The following is a 16,640-nucleotide window of genomic DNA, read 5'->3' as shown; positions in this document are numbered from 1 at the left end:
GTATATGTATATGTATATGTATATGTATATGTATATGTATATGTATATGTATATGTATATGTATATGTATATGTATATGTATATGTATATGTATATGTAGAGGGTTGAGTGCTCCTTTCAACTTGAATATTTGTCACTAAGTATTTTTAATCTTCGATTCTCCAGATCCCTACAGGCTCCAATAATTTCAGATGAGTGCCTCAGTAAAACAAATACGTATCAGCCACCAAAATCATGTCACTAAAGAGCATTAAATATGAAAATGAAAAGATAGACGTTTCAGAATAATAGGAGATAAAGCATAAATACTTGCTTCCAACTCTGAATTATGTAGCCCATTCTTCATTCAGGTTTAAAGATTTTTTTTCAAATTAAATGACAAATAAAATAATTTTAGAGATAATTACTGCTGAAAATATGTCAACTTATGTTTATAAAGTCTCTCATGTATAATATTATATTAATATTAAGAAGCAAAACATTTACTCTCAATAAGAGATGCAAACAAAAGTTTTCAAATGTAAATTAATTTATATCTTCAAAAGAACTTATAAAAAATATATCAGGTAAGTGATGCTGGTAAAGCTAATAGAAGCCAATTTAAGAATCATTTTATTATTCATCTAAAAATTAAATTATAGCTTCTAATTTGCTTTCACAAAAGCTAGGTAAGTGTTGCAGCTTTGTATGGACTATTAAGATTGCACATATATGTTTATGCAAATATATGTATGTGTGTGTACACACACGTGTACATGTATTTACAATAGTCCTTATATTACAAATATCTATGAGTTGTCAATGGGAAATCTCACATTATCAAGTGCAAAATCCTGTTTATGCAAACAAGTTAAAATCATTCAACACCCTCTAGCAATTTAAAGAGGCAGCATATTCACAAGTAAATAAAAATAAGCATAGAATTAAGTAGTTGGTGGCAAAAGATCAGATGAAATAAAGCATTATTTTATATTAAACATTATGCTAGTAATAATATTGTGTTTGATATATATATGATATTATCAGAATATTAAATAAACTAATATTACCTTGTAAGCTATTAAAAGAGTGTGGATTTTAAGTTTTATGAGAACAATGCCTGGAATGATTGATACTGTGGTAAAGTTTGTAGTTATTAGGCCCTAAATGTTTGTTTTTATACTTTCCATGGTCATAAGATTTATATATAATTTTCCTACATTCTTAGATGTAAGCTAATTTTGTGCTCATAATCTTAAGAGTTTTCAGCATCCTAGGGACTGCTTCAAAATCTAAGGTCTCTTCACTGAATTCCCTTTTCTTTAACACATAAATCACAAAATTTAACAATGGTCAGAATTTTTTTTCAAAATGTTCATTGTAAATAATTGACATATTTTAATGTTCTTAGTAAGATAGCACGCATTTCATTTCATAGTTTTAGGGACCCATGTTTCACTAATTTTTTTAAGGACACTAATCTTTTCAGCTCACTGTTCAGACCTTTCTTTATTAAGAATAAATATTTGATAATGTTAAAAATAAGTTAAAAATAATGTTAAAGATAAGTCCCTTCTTCTGACTTGAAAACCCACAGCAAATCTCCCCTGCATTAGAGCCAGGACATACTATCTTATAGTAGTCCCAAGGGAAAGCTGCTCTTGGTGGTACTGTTGTGATGTGGTGGGCATCATATTAAGAGCAGAGAGGAAGTGTTGAAGAGGTTACATTAATTGTCTTTCATTTTCACATAGGAAATCTCGACCCAAACTCATCCTGCCTAATAATTGCCATATATTCACTTTAAAAGTACTTCTCAAAGACACATATTGCTAAAGCTTTAAATAATTCTGACTCGACAAGCCTCTACCTTTTGTTACCTCAAGCAGACAGGCTGACAGTGGTGGTGCAACACCATCTCAGGCAAGCCTCTCGGCATTAATATTTAAATCTTACCTATCCCTTGTGATTGGAATTCAGCCTCTACTAGCAAACAAAAACTAAATCAATGTTCTTAGAGTTCAAACTAGATCCCTAAACAGTTTGCCACTCTCTATGCACTGATAAGATAAACTTTCTTTGACCCAAGAGATGAAGTTGCCATGACGATCAGAGAGTCCACTTTCTATATTGATATTTTGCTGATGTAACAACAAATAGAACCAGATCCTAGTGCCGATAATGGTGATTAATTAATACTAATATTGATCTCTACAAGCAAGAGACAAGGCTATTAACTTGAAGCCTGAAAAGTCAATTGTTACCTGTGGCAGAGATACTAGGACCTGATTTGGAAGCATAATAAACAAATGTGCTATCTTTATGCTAATACCTTTAAAGAGCGTGTTCTTTCCAGAATGCCAAATATTGCTATATCTGAGATTATTAAATTAATTACATTTCAAATTTAAACATACAAGCCCATTGAGTGATACATACATACTACTTAATCTATGGTGGAAAGACATGCTCTGGCTACTGAAGTCACCGACTTCTGCTATTCTTTATTTACTGAGAGAATGAAGTGATAATTTTACACAGTGGCAGGCTTTGAATTAGTCTGGATTTCAAAAACATCAGCTGTGTTTGAAATGTCATACTGGCCCTATGGAATTGAGAAAGCAGCAATCTGTCCAAAGGAATATACCTTGCAGTGTATGAATTCCAAAGTTTACAAGTCTACTTACACTGTTAAGTGACCAAAGAGCACATTTTAAAAGGAAACTGTTGTTAAAAATATTTATCTCCATTTCAATCCAATGTTAAATTTTTTCATGTGATTTAAGCTAAGACAAAAAGCTTCCATAAATGGTATGATAAAAAATATTTTAAAGGATAGTTCATTCAAGGATGTATTTGCTTGAATCTTAAAAATAAATCACAGAATCACAAAATAAAAAAAATATGCAATTATTTTGCTGGTTTTATGTTTTTTGAGTAAATTTCCACTTGTAAATAAGAGACTGATTCAAATAAAAATGCCAATCCACTGTTGATTTGCCCTCCTTATACAGAAGAACAAAATTACTATTATGAGAAAGCAACATATCTAGCCCCCAAACAACTCATTTTAGCTAATATATTAAATTCAATATTTTGTCAAAACTTTTTCCAGTGGCAATAACTAAAGAGACAAATATCTAGTTAAAGTTATAGTTCACTTTGTAAACTAGCTAAAGGACAGGAGACTATGCCTTAGAGTCCTCACCTAGCCTAAGCAACTCAAAGCCAGAATATAACACCATAACTCACATAGAAAGTTGACTTAACGCACACAAGTAGTGGATATTGAGAGATGGACATTCTCTAGACAGTTTTAGTTATTGATAGATATTTATTTATTCTTCACTTACATGAGAGAAAAACAATGTATACATCTTTGCATTAACCCTTAGCTTGTAATAAAATTTTAAGTTAAAAGGATGTAAGATCAGGAGCAAATTATCTACACGTGCATTGTTTGCCTTTATATTTCAGTGGTACCAGCTTGTGTAACACATGGAGAGTCATATACTAATTTTCTATGTCTACATTTCTAAAACTCATTAAGTAAGATTTTAATTTTCCAAAGATGCAATGGAAATATTTATATCCAAATGGGCACTGGTTGTATAAACAAATGGCCCCTTCTGAAGTTCAGAAATGCTTAAACACTCTGACTGAACAAATGTAACGCTATCATTCTTAAACTCTCAAATTAAATTGAAATTGCTTGCTTATTTTAAAATATTGTCATGCATAATATTAAACCCTGATGATTCTTTTGACATCAAAGTTTACAGATTAATTACTTTGAAAGTTATCAAAAGTGGAAATGAAAGAGTTGTTCTAGTAGCCACAAGTCACAGTGCCTAATTTTGGCCCTGAACAGTTTGCAGCCTCCAGAAATAAAATTGCTGGGTTGATTATACTTGCACTGTTGATTTTATTGAACCTTTAAAATCTGATGCATGATGAATGATCTTTTGTATATAAAATTTGTAATATTTGCTTTAAATCTTAAAACAATAGTATTAAGTTTCCATCTTAAAGTTGGTCAATTTTAAGTCTACGGATTTATTATTCCTGTATTTTCTGAAATTTTATATAAATTAATATTATTGTAAATATGAACATAAATTTATCTTGCAAACTGTGAGTTTTTATTGACAAAACACTACTATATGTACACATGTGTGTGTGTTCCTTTACTTGAGAGCTGATGTAAAAAGTGCTTCTTAGATAATGTAGTTTTAAAATAGTTTTAAAATTCCTTACATAAGGAACATTATAAACAAAATAGAAAGCACTATATTTAATGCCACATTTAATTATCTCCAAATTTTTTAAAATGAGTGATTTATTTCAAGTAAACCTGACTTCATATTTGGCACGTAGAAAAGACTTCCAACAATGTGTGATCAGTATATTTCAAAGGTACATAGCAGGTTCCAAACCCTTTTCCATAATAATGTTGAGAATGTAGATAATTATTGTCTGAACAATACTAGAACAATACTAGAAGAAACACTGAAGATCCTACAGTGAACAGTGAAAAACAATTGTACTCATTTCTTCACATGTCATTGCTCCAAATTTCTAAGAGGTTCATCTAGTGTTTTTCAATGACAAATATTATATAATAATTTAACACATGGCATTCTAATATTAAAACAATAATTATTTTAGAAATAAAGCATTGATATTACCTACTTTCTCAAAAATAGCATATTTCATTAAAATCCTGATTTGCTTCCTAGAGACTCATACTATCTAAAATTGGTCGAGGAATACCTCAAATATATAAAAAAAAAAAATATTTATCCATGGTGTCCAGCTTCCAACTTTGCAAACCCTTTAAATAACTGGTACAGTATTATTCATAATGTAGGCATTTCATTTTCAGCCTACCTGTTAGCTCCTATTATCAGAGTCCACTTTTAGAGAGAAAAGTATCCTGCCTCTCAATTCAGCCTTTCTTTCTGCTTCATTACAAATTATTGGGTACCTGAGCATATCTGGACTGAGCATTTATGTCCTCCTGGCTTGAAAAATCTAAGCCGTCCAAAAAGTTTTATAAAACTACAGTGGTATAAAGAAGAGTGCCTTTTCTTAATTTTGTATTTTTTTTAAAAAAAAAGGTATTCTCCTCTTTTCGACCTCTGTATTAGCTGCCAAGGAGCAGATAATGGAAATATATATATATATACACATATGTGTATACACTTATATGCATGAATATAAATGTGATGTCCATCTTTACCACTGAAGTTGGAGACAGACAGGACAATAAGCACATTACTAGAGACAACAGCTTGAAGAAGAAAATAACAATAAAACTGCACACACAACACATTTACTACCCATAAAGGGATGCATTGGTAAAAGAAAGAAAATCATCATTTCTGTCATAAATTTTGCAGTGCAGCCCCAGAATGGAGAACAATCTGGGCAATTTATTGGCATATTGGCAGGAGGTGATAAGGCTAAAAACAACAGCAGGGAGCAGCTGTGTGGGGAGATGGGCTGATAGCATGATATGGCTTCCACACCAAACACCTCCCGTCCTATCACAGCTTTTTATCAAACCAGGATTACAATAATAGCTTATGAGAGAAAGCTTCTGAGAGGAAGGCAGAAAATATAGTCTTGGAATAGGAAAAAAAATCTGAATTTTGGGACAAAACATGGGGGCAAAATACATAATTTATCACTGTATTATCAGAAAATCCAGGCAGTCTAATCAAGGAGCACTGAGTGACTATTTTTTGCCTTATCATCCAAAGTGGTGGAAACGGAGAAGGAATTATCAGGCTTCTGCAGATTGCTGGGCTGGAATTTTAATGGTAATAATCGGGTTTCTGATGGTATATCTTCTCCGCTTATCTTTCCCATTATCTCCTCTTATCTGGCCAGTCATCATAGCAAATTAATGGTGCTCTTTCAGCGTCGCCTTTTTATCGCTGCCCGGAGAGCACCCAAGGGGAAAGAATAAGCAAAATATTAAAATACTGCATAAATCACAATTTTAGATAGCAGGGAACTGTATGCAGTAAAAGAAAAAAAAAAAAAAAAAAAAAACTCTGTGCCCAACAACCTTTTTGTCCTTTAAATTGACTGTCTCAGAGTTTCTGGTATAAACTGACTTTTGCTTGCTTGCTGTTGTTGCTGTAAACTGGGTATGTTTTTATCAGCAGTGCCAACGCTTTATTTTCAAATCCTGGATGTTTCCAAGTTTAAAATACAATTTTCATAAGTGCAAGAAACGCTTTTGTTTCACAGAGCATCTTCATCTCATGGCTTAAACTTAAACATTGATGCAGAATATCCAAAGAAACTGTGTTAATTTTAATGGCAAACAGTGTACTTCATACACACATCCTAAACTGGAGGGAGATAGGGATCCTGGAAAAGACTTTGAGTAAAGAGAAAAAACTTCTTCCTCAAAAAAAAAAAAAAAAAAATCCTACCTCATATTCCTGGACAAGCAAAAGGGGACAAGGGAACAGTAGAGTGTGGCCAAAGGGACTTTTGAGCTGCTCAAACACATTTAAATATCTCCTCCCCCAAAGCTTGGAGATTGCACTGCTCCCATTTAACAATTCAAAAAGCTTTTAGTTTTCATTTTCCTTAACAGTGGAAGGAGAGAGGAGGAGCTCACATTTGCATAGATTGCCACTGTAATCCCAAAGTGAATCCAAGACAAGCCTAAAATGCACAGATATTACATATGTATAAAAAGATCAGCAGAGAAGGATCCCTGTGAACAAGGACGTCAATATATGAAATATATTTATTTGCTCATTTCCCAATTAGACAACTTTCACAGATTTTTTTTGGTAGTTAATAAATCACACCACTCATATAAGCCAACAAAATGTTTTACGACCTATAACACAGAGTAGCATCAGCAATTAGTTCCAATGCTTTAATCTTCAATTATATGAGGTGGACATAGAAGAGAAAAAAATTGAATGTAGCTAATTGAGAAGATAAAGTCTTCCCAAGTAGAATCAGATGGCCTTTGTAGCATACAATCAATTAATATTAATTATTTATTAACAATCTAGGCGACAGTCACGAACTAAAAACCATTTGTATTTAATGTTTCTAACCACTTTTTATACTAAACATCATGTGGTACAATAAACTGTAAAAATGTAAACAAAAGGCTCTGATCAACTCAGCATCAAAATGTAGAAGGTAATTAGATGGCACTGAGAACCCAAAAAGTGAAAGTCTTCCAGGACAGTGTGTTGCCACGGGATTAGGTAGGCTTTCCGCCAAAAGTGAGGTCCACTTCTTGGTTTGAAATAAGTTGTTTAGACTGAGAACTGGCACACAGAGATGGAAATCCACCGAGTTAAAGCTAGGGAATCACATCTGAGAGGCAGGGAATGTGAGTGTACGTATATTATGCATATTGAATTATCAACTGCAGCAAACTGTGTAAAGCCTGCCCCCAATCTCAAGGACAAATTGTGTGATAAGATTTATTTTTAAACTACACCGAAAAGAAATTCTGACTTGCATGTAGGGTACCTATGAGGTAAGGGTAATACTAAAAGCAATATACTAAAATTACATGATAATTAGTTTTAAACGAGTAGCCAGATCCTCAACAACACAGAAAATCAGAAATACATCGCAGAACTCATAAAATATTATTGTTATTATTATCATTATCATCATCTTCTTCTTCAAATTAATAAGGCCCTTAACTTTTTTTAGGCTAAAGGGTTGAAGATATATTGCAGGCCTATCGAACATACAAGAATAATTTTCCTACGGTGAAAAAAGTTGGCTTAGAAGAATTTAGTGAGATTGTGCATTTCTGGCAGGCAGGTGTCTCTGGCACCTCAGGGACCCGCACCCAGGGACCCAGGGGTGGGGGTGGGGGATTAGGGACAGCACCAGAGTATGGGCTACCTTGAACTCAAATCCTGTGAGCCCAGAAGCAAAGGAGGCCCCTCCCAGTGGGGACTCTGCTCCTGGACCAGTGGCAAACTGAAGCCCGCCCTACACAGAGTCCAGGCAGCTTGAGTGGGACCCACCCGAAGTCCCTGGGTGCAGCCAAATACCGCGGCAGGCAGGGAGGGGGTGCGCGGCTGCCTCCAACAGAGGCGCGAACTTTTACACCTACTTTTTGTTTCACTTCGGGTTTGGCAAGGCGTTTGGTACCGCCCAGGACTGGGTCCCCAGACACTGATTTTCCACCGCTCTGGGGAAGTTACCTCCCTAGCCCGGTGGCCTCCACCAGCTCTGAGAACTTCATCCCGGGTTACCAAGACATGCTCCCAAGAGTGGTAGGCCATCCGTCAGGACAACAAGGACAACAATCATACCAAGCTCTGGGGGAGCGGATTGTCCTGTTAGGTTCCAGCATAAAAAGAGGCTACGATTGCAGCAAACCAGAGTTGAAGTAACCGAGAACCCGGGAGCGCGAAGGCTGGAGAAACACTGGGCTGAGACTGCCCGGCGCTCCAACTGGCTGTGCATCTGTCTGCGGCCGTCTGGTTTTCCCTGATAGCTTGCAAAGTTTGACAAATCCCGAGGACCAGGAGCGGATCTCCCCGAGCGTCTCCCATCTTTCCCTCCGCGTGCGCCCCTCTCCCAGGAACCGATCCCACCAACTCCCAGTCCCGCGCGCAAACTTACGTTTGATCTGCCGGGGTTTGCTCTGCTTTCGCCGGGACATTTCGGCCGCGGCCGCTGCCGCTGGGGTTCCTGCGGTGTCCGCGGTTCCCGCTACGGTTCCCTGGGTTGTCGCCGCCTCTGCCTCTGGCCAGGCTCGGGCCGCCGCCGGTCGGACTCCAGGTGCTCCGTGCGCGCGGGATCCCGGAGCTAGGCTCCTCCGGGAGCGGCGGATCCACGTTTGGAGATGAGCAAGCAAATGAGAGGCCGAGCGAGGGGGCAGAGAGAGTGTGACAGGGAAGAGGGGAGGGGGCGACGGGTAGAGCGATGGGGCTGGGGGGGGGGGAGGATGGGAATCTAAGAGAGATCGGCCAGGCAGAGAGAAAAGGGGAAGAAGGGGGTGGAGGGGTAAGAGAAGGAAGAGAAGGAGGGAGGGGAGGAGAGCGCAGGGGGACCCGGGCTGTGAGGGGCGGAGGGTGCGGGAGGAGGCGCGCGCTCGCTCTCTGTGTCCCCGGCTGCCGGGCAGAGACTCAGGCTCCGCCGCTGCCGCTCCGGGCCGCGCCGCGCTCGCACTGCTGCGGGAGGTGGCGAGGCGCGCGAGGGAGGGGCGCGCCCGGGCTGTGGGGAGGGGAGACTATGCCATCAGCGAAAGGAGGATTGGCTGCATCCAAAGCCAGTCCGGATGCAAACTCACAGCCCTGCCTTGGTCGCGTGGGGTGCAAGGGGATCGCGGCGTGGGTGGGAGTTGAAGGGGTTGATGGGATGGTGGGAGACGTGAGGTTTTGGAGGGGGCCACCTTCTGCATTTGTCACCGCGTCAATGCTGGGCAGCTGCCAGGCCACCCTTCCCCCGCTCCCCTTCCAGCAACTTCTTCCAACAGCCTCTTCCAACGGACCCTCTAACTCTCCTCGCTAATGCCTCGCCCATCTAGCAGGGCACAAAGAAATCTCAGTCTCCTTCCATAAACTTTGTGCTTCCAGTTACTGCTCCCCTCCTGGAGCCCCTGCCCTCCGCCCTCCCTCACAGTTTCTTGGCAGGAAGGTTAGGCCACTGGCAAAGTCCCCGGCGAAAGCCAGCTGATCACAAATGCCAACTGTGTGTCTTGGGGCCCGTTAAGTCCTCTCATCTGCCTGGGCTCTCAGGAGACCATTTCATCGCTGTCAGAGTTCCCAGGAGACTGCTGCGGACCCGGACCATCCCCCACTAGGCCCACAAGAGTCGGGTGATGAGCTGCGCTCAAAGTGCTTTTCTGCATCTTGCTTGAGTTTCCATTTGAAATAATAAAATCCCGGAATCGGGAGTCAGGCAGATATTTTTCTCACATCCAAAAGGACGAAGGTTAGCTAGATTATTCGCTATAGGTAGGAAGGGAACTATCATCTCTCATAGGAAATACTAACTTTTTATGAAGTCTGTGGAAGTTCTGGAGCTCCACCCTGCCCCCATGACCTTCCATTCTCCTAGTTCTGCCACAGGGAAGCACCGTGGAGCTAATAAAAGATTTGATCTTGTCCTAATTTTTTTCAATCAGGTAAGACCCAACAACTATTTCCTGGTTCTTTGGTTTATTGAGTTCTGTGTCTTTCATATTTATTCAATGTATGCTTACGGTTTGGGAAATGGTAAGGCACAAGAGAACATTATTTTGAGGGGATTGCATAACATTGTTTTTGTAAAATTAAGGTGAGCAATGTTAGCTTAGTTTCCCACAGTTTTGCACAGAGTGAGTACAAAATGCAATTCTTTCCGGTGTGCTGGGAGGTATGGGGCTGTGTGGAATCAGCTACTTTATGTAATCATTATTTACTCATAAACTCCTGTGAAGTTGCCACGGATTCCCTAAATACTGCAAGTTTCCCCAAGGAGGCTATGAACTTGTCCACTCTGACCTGAAATTGTGTCCCCTTTTCTTTGGTTAACTAGCATCCCTGTGAACATCACCAAATGATGCTCTAAGAGGGTCTAGGATCAGCACAGAGCCTGGGCTGATTGAGGACAGTGAAGGATTGCAGGAGGCTCCATGTGCAAAAGGCACTCTACTCAGTGTAGACGATTACTCCATCAGAACATCTTTTTAGAGGTGTAAAGAGTTACCTCATGAAAGGTATGGCTGAGCAAATCTTAACACAAGGCTGAAGGCCACTTGTCTTTTATTACATCACATTAGCTATATGACCATACGAGGTTATGACAGGACAGTACATGGTCCTTGATACGGAAAAGGCAGTAAATGACCAAGTCCCTGCCTGCAAGAGCCAACAAATTATGATCCTAAGTACTATGAAAAGCAAGGTTATTTGTACTTGTGTGGGGGTTTTAAAAACAGAGACTACAGCTTTTGACCTCCCTCATTCTCACATCATTACAGTTGAATTGGCATGCACAGAATCTTAGAATTGGATTTATTGTACATTGCCATTTTCATAGATCTTTCACAGAATTGGCTGACTTATATCACCCAAAAGGAATGTCCACTGGAATTAAAATAACACAGCACTTAGTGTTTCTTTTGGCATCCGAAATGGTTAAATATACTAAGCAAAAGGGATACAAATAAATCAGAGCTCAATATTCAGTTTAAAAGCTGAAAGGAATAAAAGTCAGAATATTTAAGGCAAGGTTGGTAAAATAACCAGAGTACATTGTTATAAATAGTATACTACTTTATCTAAATGCATAAATGTTTATCAATTTCAGTTTGTATGAATGAAATAAACTGAACACTCCTACATCTTTCTCATCATTTTTAAATGAGACTATGAATTATATTTAAGGTTCAATTTTTATTTTCTCTAGTTTAACTCACCATGATTATAAAATGAAAAGACAGCAAAACCCTTTAAGCAATTATCTCTGTCCAAATGGATCTCGCAGCTCCAAACCAGTTACATGGCTACCAAACAATGATTATGAAAACCACAGTTGAGCAAAGCATCAGGAAGCGATATTGCAAAACCACAGCAACAAATGTGTCTGTGATATTCAAAACCACAATTCACAACTAATACCCCGTGTCGCCAATGACTCTTAACTATACATGTGCAAATGTGTAAGTAACCGCACAAAATAATTTCTCATTTACTTAAAAATGAATTATTCATTTTGAAACTCTCTGACTTAATGCCTACATATTGGTTTGTTTAGAAAAGTTTCTGCTTCTCCTAAGAAATCCTTTTAAATCCCATATAAAATGATAGTTAATTTTAAAGCAGAGAACATACATCTCTAATAATAGCATCTCAAACATTTAAAGGATTGATCTGCAATCAATCTGAAATGAATAGCTCCCCTTCTAGTCGTCTTCCTAAATTCTCAGAAGCAAAAATGCATGTTAGGAGAGACTTATTAGGAAAGAAACATTAGAAGGAATTTGATTACAAACTCATTGAGAATATCATTGTATATATTGTCAAGTAGATACTCTTAGCAAGAAACCATGTCTGACAGAAAATGAAAGACCAGTTCCAAAACTATTGTGTTATGAAAAAAGCAAGCGTTTACCAACAGATGGATGAGATAATATTATTTACAAGTTTATAAGGTTGTTATAGTTTTAAAATTAATATACAAAGTGCCCAGTTAAACACAAGTCAAATGACCGGGCATAAATTATTCAGGATAAGTATGCTCCACATACTGTTTGGTACATACTTACCCCAATCATACTTGCAATTTATCTGAAATTCAAACTTAACTGGATATCTTGTATTTTACTTTTTTCTTTCATTGGATATTTTCTTTATTTACATTTCAAATGTTGTCCCCCCCTTCCCAAATATCATGTATTTTATCAAGAAAGCTACAAATGTAGCAGTTTTGCATTTATATATATGAATATTTACAATACTGTTTATAGAAAAGGTACAGAAACCCTGAAGTACTTCATAAATATAAATATTTAAGTCATAAATATTTTTAATTCTGATTAATGTAATATTTAAGGAAGGAACTGTAGAAGGTACAAATTTCTCTGCAAAAAATTCTAAATATTTTGGCACAATACAGAAATTCAACTCTTGGAATAAGTGGAATGCATTCATCCCTCTCTTGTTCTGGAATTTGATTTTATTTTTCTCCAAGGGACCAAGAAATTGATAAAGCAACCTTACAGACCACATCTTATTAGACAGCAAGCTTCATTCTTTATTTAAAAAGTAACAATAAAAGACTGAATGTTTGCCTTTGTATCATAACCAGAAATTGAGCACAGTTTATCTGCCTTTGATTTAAGATTATGACAATGAATTCAACAAGAATGCAATATGAAAATAGTGTTTATTATTGTTGATATTTACAATTTCAGCACTTTAAAATTAAAGATCGATACTTTCGCCTAAGTGGCCATCACATTTCATAGCTATGGAAACGACTATCTGCTTTCTTGCAAAGAAAGCTATGGAAACATTCAGTCACTGAGCCTTATGAGTCCCTAGCAGGAGTTGGGATGCACAAATACTCGTCTAAGTGTATCTATTTAATTTTTCAGATTATCAATGAAATAGATAAATATTTCTGTTTATTATGGTTTAAAAACTCAGTTATCGCTATTTCCAGGAAGCTAAAATAAATGTGATTTAAGATCTGACTTGCTGTGTCCATCCTTTGCATTGAAGTCACTATTCTAATAGAAAAATAACATGGGGTGACTCCTGTTCAAACACTGAGAGCTTTGTTTTAAGACTGTATACTGAGAAGTATGACGAGTACAGTAAACATTAAAGGGGGTCCCTCCCCAAATTATAGAGACATCTGTTAAATTTCCCTGAATACATATCTTCTGCTACATTCTGTTCTAGTATTAATATCATGGTATCTTTTAAGATCTTCTCCACCACCTCTTCCTCCTCTTCCTCTTCCTCTTCCTCCTCTTTCTCTTCCTCCTTTTCCTCTTCCTCCCCCACCACTCCTCTCTTTTCTTCCTCCCTCTCTCTCTTCCTCCTCCACCTCCTCCTCCTCCTGCTCCTCCTCCTCCTCTTCTTCCTCCCCCCTCCTCATCATTGTTATTCAGGCATGGATTGTAAATATTGCCTTTCTGAATCTCCAGCCAATCAAAAGATTCCTTATGTATGTCTAATGTGGATATCGCAATATTCTACATTGTTCCTATGACAGTCAACCTTAAGAGTTTTTCTTAAATACCTCAAGAGGTGTTACTGTCCTCTTACACTTTCTGCACTGAGATGCAGAGTGAGAAATTACTAGTGGTCATATTTATAGAAAGATTCCAATGTCAACACATCATTTTCAGTCTTACATTTTTGCAGAACTAAAATAAAGACACATCAACATTTCATGACTTGTTTTAGACTCCTCAAAATTATCTCTGAGTACACTAATGGCTGAGTGTTGGTCACTTGAATTGCATTTCACTCTGCTTGATCATCTTACTTCTATTTAGCTCTGTCATTTCACTAGATATTTTTCACAGGAAGACATCATTGACCTCTTAAGTATCCGTGAGATGCTTCTTCTTGGGCAGGCACTGACAGAAGATGTATGTCCACCAAAACATGACCTATTTAATTACATTACACTGGAAATTCTGACCCACTTAAATTCTTCCTTTACCAAGGCTATTTTTACCTCAACTTACTTATATAGTGAGCTTTCTAAGGGTGCCCCTAGTGCTAGACATATAGCAAAATTATTAAAATAAACTGATCCTGTCTCATTTGGGGACTGAATCCTAAGGCTCAACAGAATACTAGATTTAGGAGATGGGCAGCTATGTTTACATAAGACTATTTTATGTACTTATGAAGTATACATGGCCCAAAATATGTCTCGAAGTCTGATAAGTTTCATTAGTAATCCAGAGTTACTGTAAAGAGTTGCGATCATGTGAGCTGCTTTGTTGACTGGAAGAATAAAACCTCTAGCATGATGGAATTGTTACCATCTGAAAGAAATGTTGCGGTTAGGTAGTTATGGTGGTTTATTTGTGAAATGAACCCCACAGGTACTGTGCTTGGAAGAGTGGTCCCAGATGGTAGTGTCCTTTGGGATCGTGGAACACTTAGGAGGTGGGACTTAGCTAAAGGAAGCGGGTAATTATGGGTGGAGATGGGCGATGCTGCCTCTGAGTCTTTGTGATATAACCAAGCTAAAGCTTTAAGCTTCACGCTGCAATCTCCAGCCTCAAACTTTTCTTGCCCTGATGTATCTCCTGAACTGTAACCCAGAGAGAGCACTTCCTCCCCTAAATTGTTCCTTCAGGTTATTCTGCTATGGTGGCAAGAAAGCGGACTACTGCATTGAGAGCAAAGCAAATGTGTCTGTAGCAGCCGAGAACAGACCATGGGGCCATACTCCATTCTTCTCAAGGTTTCTGGGGCTGCAGTGGCAATTCTGCCATGGAAGACACAGAGAACGCAACATCTCCTTAGGAAGGAAATTTCCCCAGCCTTTCTTTTTTGGCAATTTTTTTTGCCCTAAATTCATTCACGTTAATTCATGTAATATTCAACCCCAAAGACTAAACTAAGAAAAAAAAATGTAGTCATCTGAGACATTGCTCTACATTCAAATTTAGAAACATCCAACTATCTTAAATTTTCTACTTTCTTTCAGAAAAAAGTAAAAGTATCTAATATTTTTCAGAAAAATTATACAAATTTCTAGTATCTTGCTCCTGGGAAGCACACAAGCCTTGCAAATATAAAGTGAATAATTCTGCAACATAATTCAGTTTCAACATTAACCACAGTGCCATCATCCACTGTTGATTTTGGACATTCACACCGAGGTAACTGATTATGGGAGAGATGTTTGTACTTTCAAAGCCATAGTTCCTCAAGAACATGATGAGAATGGATATGCAAATCCACTGCACTCTTGCCTACAAAGATTCTGGTCCCAGATTCTGGTCTTACTTTTACTTTGCTTCTCTACCTTTGACTAAGCATCTCACAGATTACTTTGCACGTAAATTTTATGGATGTTATTATAATTCACAAGAATAATGTTTATACTTGGGTAGTGAATTTTATATTCTAGCCTATAAAACTTCTTGCATTAATTACTGAACGAAAAACAAAAATTTAAGCAGATTTTTAGAATATTTACTATATGTATAGATAGGATCGAATAGCCTCTCCTGATATCCACTTGCATTAAAATAATTCATTGGTAATCAATTTAGAAAGAACTGAAGATAACATATGTTATTTAGCAATGGACCCAGAATATTTTACTGTGGTATAACTCCATTTATTTTTTTTCCCTAAAAATTATGGTTATTTTTTTGGTCATTTTTCTACTATTCTATACACTACTCTTAGTTTACTCCCTTGGTTTATATGATGCATTCAAATATGTCAGCACCTTCAGAGCAAGCATCTAACTATACCTGTATGGATCTCTTCTATCTCATAAAGCTGTCTTTGGTTCCATCATCCTTCTGCTCCACTGTAAACTGATAGTTTCTGCCATAGAATAGTTTTTTTCCATCATTTTCCCATAGATTTTCTTGATTTTATTCTTCAGTGAATTCTAAGTTCTTTGAACTATCTAAATTCCTCAACCATAGAGAAATATGTAGCAAATAACATTCAAATAAAACAAAAGCATAATTAAACTAAACATTGTATATGGTAAGCATTTGGACTCTCTTCGTAGCAAGATATATATATATATATATATATATATATATATATATATATATACTTGTGACAGTGTGGACTTTCATTCCTCAGTGCTGAAGGTCCTTTGCCTGATACACAGCTGTAGAAAGATAAGTCTAATATTTCATTTCTGTATTATATGGGCTGAGTAGATGGGGCAGGAAATTTGGATATAGAATATCATCTTTACTCTGTTGAATATGTGTCACATTTATCATTTTTAAACTATACCTCTTTTTAAGGAAGACACATGGGCAATATAACATTATCAATATGTCTAGAAGAAGTGCTTGGGTTCATGAACAATTCTTTCTTTTGATTTTTGTTATGATTTCCTAAGTTTAGATATTATTATTATTATTATTATTATTATTATTATTATTATTTTCTTGATTTACATTTCAAATGCTATCCCGAAAGTTCCCT

General features: G+C 37.2%; 2 protein-coding genes across 3 annotated transcripts in view; both read right to left on the bottom strand.

The window, feature by feature from the left end:
- The window catches only part of LOC115065689 (peptidyl-prolyl cis-trans isomerase A-like), a 23,138-nt gene extending 14,502 nt beyond the window's left edge, over positions 1-8,636 (bottom strand). Inside the window, exon 1 of the mRNA XM_029547890.1 lies at positions 8,617-8,636. The gene's annotated coding sequence lies outside the window, so the exon portion shown is untranslated. The remainder of the gene's footprint in view (positions 1-8,616) is intronic.
- Zfpm2 (zinc finger protein, FOG family member 2) overlaps positions 1-9,153 on the bottom strand; it is a 440,237-nt gene extending 431,084 nt beyond the window's left edge. For both annotated transcript variants that reach the window (XM_021216723.1, XM_029547887.1), the window contains exon 1: positions 8,617-9,153. In XM_021216723.1, coding sequence (XP_021072382.1) covers positions 8,617-8,656 — 40 coding nt within the window. In that variant the 5' untranslated portion in view covers positions 8,657-9,153. The remainder of the gene's footprint in view (positions 1-8,616) is intronic.
- Between the last annotated feature and the right edge of the window lie 7,487 nt (positions 9,154-16,640).

The sequence above is a fragment of the Mus pahari genome, chromosome 17 (genome assembly GCF_900095145.1).
Source record: "Mus pahari chromosome 17, PAHARI_EIJ_v1.1, whole genome shotgun sequence".
In the NCBI taxonomy this organism is placed as follows: Eukaryota; Metazoa; Chordata; class Mammalia; order Rodentia; family Muridae; genus Mus; species Mus pahari.
Note: the sequence above shows the minus strand (reverse complement) of the source record. Positions and strands in the feature narration are given on the sequence as shown.